The following is an 8,235-nucleotide window of genomic DNA, read 5'->3' as shown; positions in this document are numbered from 1 at the left end:
ATTAGCCAGGCATGGTGGCGCATGCCTGTAGTCCCAGCTACTCAGGAGGCCGAGGCAGGAGGATCGCTTGAGCCCAGGAGTTTGAGGCTGCTGTGAGTGAGGAGGACGCCACGGCACTCTAGCCTAGGCAACACAGTGAGACTCTGTCTCAAAAAAAAAAAAAAAAAAATATTTCTCCAGGGGTCAAGGGCAGAGCAACTTTTAATGAAATCAAGGTCCAGATCCACCACTTCCAATGTGACTTCACTAAAATTCACCAGCCTGAGAAAGCACCGAGAATCAGGAACCACGATGTGGGCTCTCCTCTCCCACCTTCTCTCCCATTTTATAAAACAAAGGCCTGTTCTTGCCCATCCTGAATCTTTCCTGGTGGACTATCCTGGGGTGGAAAAACTACTGACACTCCAAACTAAGGGACAATTAGAAATATTGTATAAGAAAGCCTCCTTTAAACAAGGTACCGTAACCCAACAACCAGCTTATTAAGGGGATGTAGTTCCAATTACATTTTCTTTTCATATTGAATAAGTAGTTGGCTCCCTGTATCCATGGGTTCCACATCCATGGATTTAACCAACTTCGGATTGAATGTATTTGTTAAAAAATAATACTACAACGACAAAAAATAGTACAAACTTTAAAAATACAGTATAGCAACTATTTACATAGCATTTACATTGTATTAAGTATTATGAGTAATATAAAGATGATTCAAAGTATATGGAAGGATTTGTAGGTTATATGCAAAAACTATGCCATTTTATCTTTTTTTTTTTTACATTGTAGTTGTCAATACACCATTTTATATAAGGGATTTGAGCATTTGTGGATTTTGGTATCCTGGGGGGTGGTGTCCTAGAACCAATTCCCCATGGATATCAAGGGATGACTGTATATAAAAAATCTGGAATATTTTAATATTTATATTGTCTTAAACAATTCTATATTAACAATAAAAATATATTACAGTATGATAAAATTCTGGGAGAAGTAAAATAGAATGAAAGTACAACTTCAAGGTTTTCAGCTTCTGCTTAGGATGGGGAAAGTTGGAAAGAACACTGCTTCCACACTGACGAGAAAAGGAGAAGATAATATACACAAACATAACCTTCCTGGAACCATCAGAGAGCTGAGGCTGCAGACAACCAGCAGCCTGAACTCTAAAAAAAGATGGGAGCCTCCAAGGAGAGGAGACCTGAGCACTCACCTGCTGAACAAGATGCAGGTGCCAAACAAGCTGGTAAGGAGAACTCTGCTAACATGTTTTGTTGTTGTTATTGTTTTAGGCAGCTAGTGCTTCCCAAAATTTTTTTAGTTTTTATTTTTATAGGTTGCATTGTTAAAGGCCAACTGTGAACGAGTGTGGGAGTACAGAAACTCTGAGAGTAGCTGTATGTGTTCACTTCTCCACGGACCTCAGTAGGTGCTCAAGGAGAAAGACTGGGGGCAGGACAAGAGACCAGAGACAGCCTCCCTCTGTGCGGGCTTGGGGAAAAAGTGCAGTAGTTACTGTGAGAGGCACTAAATCCCTCCTGAATTCTTTCCCCCTAGTTTCCTTCAGAGTAAGCCTTATGCAACAATGTCCTCAAGGAAGGGAACAAGAAAAAAAACCTCTAGCCTGGGGGCAGTGGGAGGAAAACATGTTGGGCACAGATCGTCAGAGCCCCCCTAGTGCTGGGTTGAGGCAGGATCACTGAAAAGGTCCTAATCCCAAGACCGCGGACACAGCACATACTTAGACTAAGGAAGACCCAGAACAACAGAGAAACCCTGCCACCATGCAGCCAGGTGACAGAGTGACTAATAACGGCATCTACTGCTGGGGAGGGCGAGGTCGGGGAGAGCGCCCCACTGAGGAAAGGTGCAAAGGGAAGAACTAAAGGGGAGAAAACCAGCTCTAGGCAAAGCTGGAGGGACCTGAAGCCTGTGGGACACTGAGGATGGTTGTAACATCATCACCATCCAAACCAGCTCTATTCCAGACTAGACTGACCCCCTAAAGGCCTGGCAAAGAAGGGGCATGGCCACTTCCACACATAAATGCTATGTACCTCAATCTCTGCTGTCTTATGCAAGATATCTGACTTTCACCTAAAAATTACCAGATACACAAAAAAGAAAAAAAGTCACAGTCAGTGATTTTTCTTCTTGGAGCCTCAGGCAACCAGGCTCCTTCTGCCACTCTTTACCCTTCTGGATGTTCTAGAGGGTGACAGCCCTGTGGCTACTGGATGAAGGCCTTGCTCTCAGCACAGGGACAGCTCAGTAAGCCCTGCACTCCCGCCCACAACTCCCTGCTTGTATTCACACCATCTAGCATATAATTGTTCCTCACACGGGGTGCTCCTGAGACACGAAGGACCTTTTATCCTCAAAAACCCTAAATATGCACCAGGCACAGTGGCTCAAGCCTGTATCTAGCACTCTGGGAGGCCAAGATGGGAGGATAGCTTGAGGTCAGGAGTTCGAGACCAACCTGAGCCAGAGCAAGACCCTGTCTCTGCTAAAAATAGAAAAAATCAGCTGGGTGTGGTGGTGAGCACCTGTAGTCCCAGCTACTTGGGAGGCTGAGGCAAGAGGATCACTTGAGCCCAGGAGTTTGAGGTTGCAGTGAGCTATGATCATGCCACTGCACTCTAGCCCAGGCAACAGAACGAGACCCCTTCTCGAAAAAAAAAAGAAAAGAGAAACAACAACAACAAAAAAAACCCTAAATATCAGTTTTTCAGGTTCCTTGCTAGAGATTCAGTAGGAACTTTTGTTGGCACAACTCCTGCCAAAAGTCCCATGGGGCAGTTGCTCAAGATGGCTATGGTTGAGGCTGTATAACATTTTATCTATCCAGCTATGACCTGCACCATGAGAGGTCCCAACTCTGAATGGCAGGGCACATTTCTCTCCAAAGCTACAGACCCAAGCAGCCAGATCCTCCAGACATCTCACTGAGAACAGATGTCATAGATGCTCCAACCTTAATGTGCCCAGAACAGAATTCATCTTTCTCCCTGTACCCTAACCTTCTCCCCTATTCCTGCCACTGCCTTGGCCTCTCGGGCCAGAAACCTCAGCCTCACAGCCTTGACTATTCCCTCCCCAGGTCCTCCTTCCTACATCACCAGGCTGCCCGGCTCCCTCCTCTCCATCTCTGGGCTGCAATTGTCCACTGCTGCTCTCTGATCTCCTTGCCTCTAGCCTTGTTCCCCTCCACTCCATTCTGTACAAAGAATGAGCTTTCAAAAGGCAGATCTGTCCACAATTCTCCTTTGCTTCAAAGCTGTCAGTTCCCACTGCCCTCAAGGAAACTACTGGCAAGACCTCTGCAGCCTTGTGATCTGGCTCCTCCCTCAGACTCCTCCAGCACCCTCACCTCCTGCTCTGGCCATCAGTTATTTATAACTCCTTGAAGGTGCTGTGTCCTCCCTCGCCTCTGGCTTCACACGTGCCTGCTTTGCTTCTCATCTTCACCTTGCCAATTCTCGTTCTTCCTTACCGTCAGCCTAGGCACTGTTCCTCCAGGAAATCTTTCCTGGTTCCTCGACGCTGGGTCAGGTGCCCCCTTCCTGGGCTCCTACGCACCTGTGGCTCACCTTTACCATAGGACCTCTCTCACTGGACTGAAGTAGTCTTTGACCCCGTGTAAGTCACCATCCCTCTCTGGGACTCGCTTTCCTTTTCTGTGACATGAGAAAAATAGTTCCTGCCCTTTCTAAATCAGATGATGAAGTCAGGAGCATGTTAATAATCTTTAAAAAAAAGATTATTTTAAAAATGCAAAATAGCCCCACCAAACCCTCCCTATGTACAGCCACAGGAGCCCTCTCACCAACCAAAAATCATGTTTTGGAGACTCAGTGAGGCCTCAGGGACCTATAGCACTTATGACAGCACCTTGCTATTATGTATACAGCGCACTGCGTAAGTCAGGTGCCGGAAGATGTTTCCTTCCATCTTGGCTTGGCCATAGGAGCAGACTAAGACGCCTCCCTTCCCATCCCGGAACAGGCACTTGCGGATGAGGCAGCCCTGCACGGAGTTCACCAGCGCCATGGCCTCCTTGTCCTTCTGCAGTTCCTGCTGCAGCGAGTTCAGCACTAGGCAGCTGGGCAGCTGAATGGATGCTCCTGGCAGTGGAGGGCCCAGAAAGGAGCCCCCCAATACAGGGCGCGGGCCCTGCACTTGGTAGGACAGTCTGTACGTGAGCTGGTCCTCGTCCTCTTCCTCACCACTGGGACTCAGGCCTCCATCACTGCTGTCTGAGGTCTGGGCCACCCTTTCCCCATCGCTGCCCACCTCTGCCTCCTGTGAGCCAGCCTTGGAGCCTGGCTTTGGGGAGCTAGCAGCTGGGCTGGTAGGGCTCTGGCTGCCCTCGATTACAATGTCACAGGTCCTTGGGCTCCAAGCCTGGTCCCGGCTCTCTAGGTCCAGGGACATTAAAAAGTCAGAGTCCTCTGGAGGGAGCAAAGGGGGAGAGGACTTGATAAGTCCTAGTAGATACTTGTAGGCCCAGTTCTTATCTGCAGATGGGTGACCCTCAACAGTCACAGAGTTGTTTTCACTGCCCACGAATTCACAGTTTTCCAGGACGCACAGGGGCACGTTGTGCAAGAAGACATGAGTGTTTTTGAAGGTGCAAAACTTCACTTGGCAGGTACCCGGGCCATGGACCTGGATGTGTCCGTTCTCAAAGTTGCAGTTGTCAAACTGGACATGACCTGACGTTGTCTGGGGAATGAAAAGGAGAAAAATGGCTATCAGAGGGACACAATTTGTTTTACTGGTCTGTACTCTGTTTTTTAAGGAGGGTGGAGCATGCAAGGGCCATTTGTTCTGCTGATCACCTCCCCTTCCCCACCCAGGGCAGGGGTGTCAGGCTGGCCCCCTAAAGGAACTGGGGAGCTGCTATGCCTCAGAGAGGGAGGAGAATAGGGAGCTTCCCACCTTTCCATCCTTCTAATCCCCAAGGAAGGGGGACAAGAGTGGATGATGGCAGAAAAGTTCACACTCTGCAGCATGAGCCCTCCTAAAACCTCAAGTCTTAAGGCCTGCCTGAGCAGGGTAGGCCCAGCCACAGGTACTGGGAATGAGGTCCGTCTTTGTGGCCACTGGTGCATGTGGGCACAGCAATAGACAGCAGGTCACACTTCTTGCCGGCCCACTGGATCAAGGCCTTGCTCTCAGCAAAGGGACCAGCTCAGTAAGCCCTGCACTCCCACCCACAGTGCGCTGCTTGTATCCGCACCATTTAGCATACAATTGTTCCTGATGTATCCTGATGGGGATAGCACATCTACTCTGTCTACCACAAATGTCTGCTGTGGGGACCAAATGAGGTCACAGATGGAAGTCACCTAGATTATGAATATAGGCTTTGGATCCTAGCTTTGTCCCTTACTAGGTCTGAGACCCTGGGCACGTCACTTAGTCTTGCTGAGCCTCAGTAGCCTCATCTATAAAAACAGATGACACTACCCATCTCACAGGGCTTCAGGGAAGAATAAATGACATAATGGCAATAAAGTACATGCCTGGCACATACTAAGTACGTCAAAAATGATTGGTGTATAATGATCATTACAAACAGGAGAGACAATTTGAAGTTGTTATTGGTAGTCATAGTAGCAATATAATTTTTATTGACTAGATACAGAATCCGAGTTTCTAGGCAATATATAAGATGTAGACTGTCCTGCTAGAAACTACCAACACTTTGACACATGCTTTGGTTTAAACCCATCTTCTGCTCTGTGTTCATAGACGGAATGTGAATGGACTAATACTTCCTGATCTTCTCTCCAGTCACGCTTGAGAAGTAGCCAATCCTGGTAAAAGCCTGACTTTCCTTGACTCTGAGCAGGGTGGGGTTCATGTGCTAAAGGTCACTGGTCCTGTAGAGCCTCCTTTCTCTTTGGCTGCCTCTCTGGGCATGCCCATGAGCAGCTAACATGTTCTCTGCTTCCTGTCACCATGTGGCACATTCTCAGAACCTGGCTTTCCTACCTAGCTGCTCCACTTGTGGCTCTAGTTGGTCCATTTGGGAAGGAAAAAGTACAAAGCAATTTTGGCCCCAAGCCCAAGCCTCATTTTTTTTTTTTTTGAGACAGAGTCTCACTGTGTTGCCCGGGCTAGAGTGCCATGGCGTAAGCCTAGCTCACAGCAACCTCAAACTCCTGGGCTCAAGCAATCCTTCTGCCTCAGCCTCCCGAGCAGCTGGGACTACAGGCATGTGCCACCATGCCCGGCTAATTTTTTCTATATATTTTTAGTTGTCCGATTAATTTCTTTCTATTTTTAATAGAGACGGGGTCTCGCTCTTGCTCAGGCTGGTTTCGAACTCCTGAGCTCAAACAATCCGCCCGCCTCGGCCTCCCAGAGTGCTAGGATTACAGGCGTGAGCCACCGCGCCCGGCCTCCAAGCCTCATTTTTTAATACAGCTTTGTCAGGATTAAAGAAGAATTTTGAATGATACTGATCCCTGTGCCTATTTTTTTCAACTGGTTCAGAACTCAGAGGAGTGTGTGTATACTAAACCACTCAATTCCACCAAAAGAGGGATTACAAACCCACTGAGAAGAGTCCAATCCCCTGGGGTCAGGACTGGAAAGGCCATCTATTTGATGTGGACACTCACCTTATACATGATGGGTGAGAACCAGGCCGGCATGAAGACGAGGTTGCACAGGCGTGTGGTTGAGCAGTGCTGATCAATGCTGGCTAGAAGGGCCACTTCGCCCAACTTGCCATGCCCTACAATCTCCACGGGCACCTTTAGGATGATTTCACCTTGCTCTTCATATACACCTGGGAAGAGCATAATTCGGTCATATAGGCTGGCCATGGCCAATGCACTGCTCAGGCTGTCAAACTCATGGCCTGGCCCGACACTCAGGGTACGTCGTTCCCTCCTCCGGCGGAATAGAGAAAAGCAGACGGAGGACTCCAAGTCCAGGGCATTCTTGGTCCATGTCTTGGAGGCAAGGTAATGCTGTTTGAAGGCCTCCCTCCAAGACTCAGGCTCCACGTCAGGCTGGTTGGGCCAGTTGGGATGGCGGCACTCGGTGCAGCCCAGGCACAGCTGCCGCCAGCGCGTGCTGTCGAGACTGAGGATTAGTTCATACCAGGCCCTGCATACCAAGCTACAGCGGCCCAGGTCGGGAAGGTGCAGGTAGGCTAAGATCATGCGCCACAGCTCCAGGGGGAGGCCGCCAGCCTCCATGGTCGCCTAGAGACAGACACAAAACAAGAGGTTTTTGTCTACTCTCCTTACCGGTCCCCTTCTTTAAATACCCGCTGCTATCTCCTGAACCCGGGGTGTGAGCAAGTAAACAAGTCCCAGCCAATCAGATGACTCCATCCTTTCAATCTGCATCCCACTCTGGGATTTTTCTACCTGGAATTAGCCAAGGAAGACTCTCTTTTCTTTCTGGTAAGATACTCTAAGAATATGACTCCAGAACTGCCAGGTTCCCTACCTTGTGAAGAAAACCTTGTGGTATGAGAGCCGAGCAGAAATGAGTAGATATGAAAGATGAAAATTGAAAAAGAGGAAGCGAACAGGTGAGCAAATGTGTGTCATGGTAGTACTGACTCCAGATTCTTGAAGATGCCCTGGAACCTACAGTTCTTCCTTCGGTTTCGTGCGTTATGCCAATGGCCTTCCTATAAATTCCCTCTTTGCCTAAGCAGGGTTTCTGTGACTTGCAACTGAAAGTCTGGAATCATACGAGGGAACCTACCTTTGGCTGTTATGGTCCTGGAGCTCTGGATCTCCTACACTCTCAGTGAAGAGACCTCTCCACACCAGTAGGAATGAGAACCGAGTGAGTGCCCTCTCCTCATTCCAAGATCAAGTCATTGCTACTGTTTCTGCACGTGGGGCAGCCCCAGGAAAGACTGCTGTTGGGTCAGATGCTGTGGGTTTTGGTCCTGACTCTGCTACTGGTAATTGACGTAACGTCCTGACGTAGTGTCCTAAACATCTACGAGGCTGGCTGTCCAGCCACTGCCTCCTTGCTTTCTCTGGAAAATATCCTTCCCCCACCAATGATTTATACCACATGATTACAGAAGCAAGGATCCCGGCAGACACGTGTATAGAACAATGGTCCCCTCCCCGCCAACTTGTTTGCAATTGGTTGGACTCTGGATGGTTCCAACTGGGCCACTGAGACTTTCTCCAGGACAATATGAATTGTGATTCTAGAATCAGGCTAGCTTCTTTCCTTAATGGCAGG

The 8,235-nt window shown here is 48.6% G+C and overlaps 1 protein-coding gene across 1 annotated transcript in view; it reads right to left on the bottom strand.

Moving 5' to 3' along the window:
- The window catches only part of FBXO10 (F-box protein 10), a 23,646-nt gene extending 16,423 nt beyond the window's left edge, over positions 1 to 7,223 (bottom strand). The window contains exons 1-2 of the mRNA XM_012656875.1: positions 6,633 to 7,223; positions 3,892 to 4,725 (exon numbers count right to left, since the gene is read on the bottom strand). Coding sequence (XP_012512329.1) covers positions 3,892 to 4,725; positions 6,633 to 7,217 — 1,419 coding nt within the window. The 5' untranslated portion in view covers positions 7,218 to 7,223. The remainder of the gene's footprint in view (positions 1 to 3,891; positions 4,726 to 6,632) is intronic.
- Positions 7,224 to 8,235: the final 1,012 nt, after the last annotated feature.

This window comes from Propithecus coquereli, unplaced genomic scaffold, assembly GCF_000956105.1.
Source record: "Propithecus coquereli isolate 6110/MARCELLA unplaced genomic scaffold, Pcoq_1.0 Scaffold114, whole genome shotgun sequence".
NCBI lineage: Eukaryota > Metazoa > Chordata > Mammalia > Primates > Indriidae > Propithecus > Propithecus coquereli.
The sequence above is the reverse complement of the archived record's forward strand: the minus strand, read 5'-3'. Positions and strand labels throughout refer to the sequence as shown.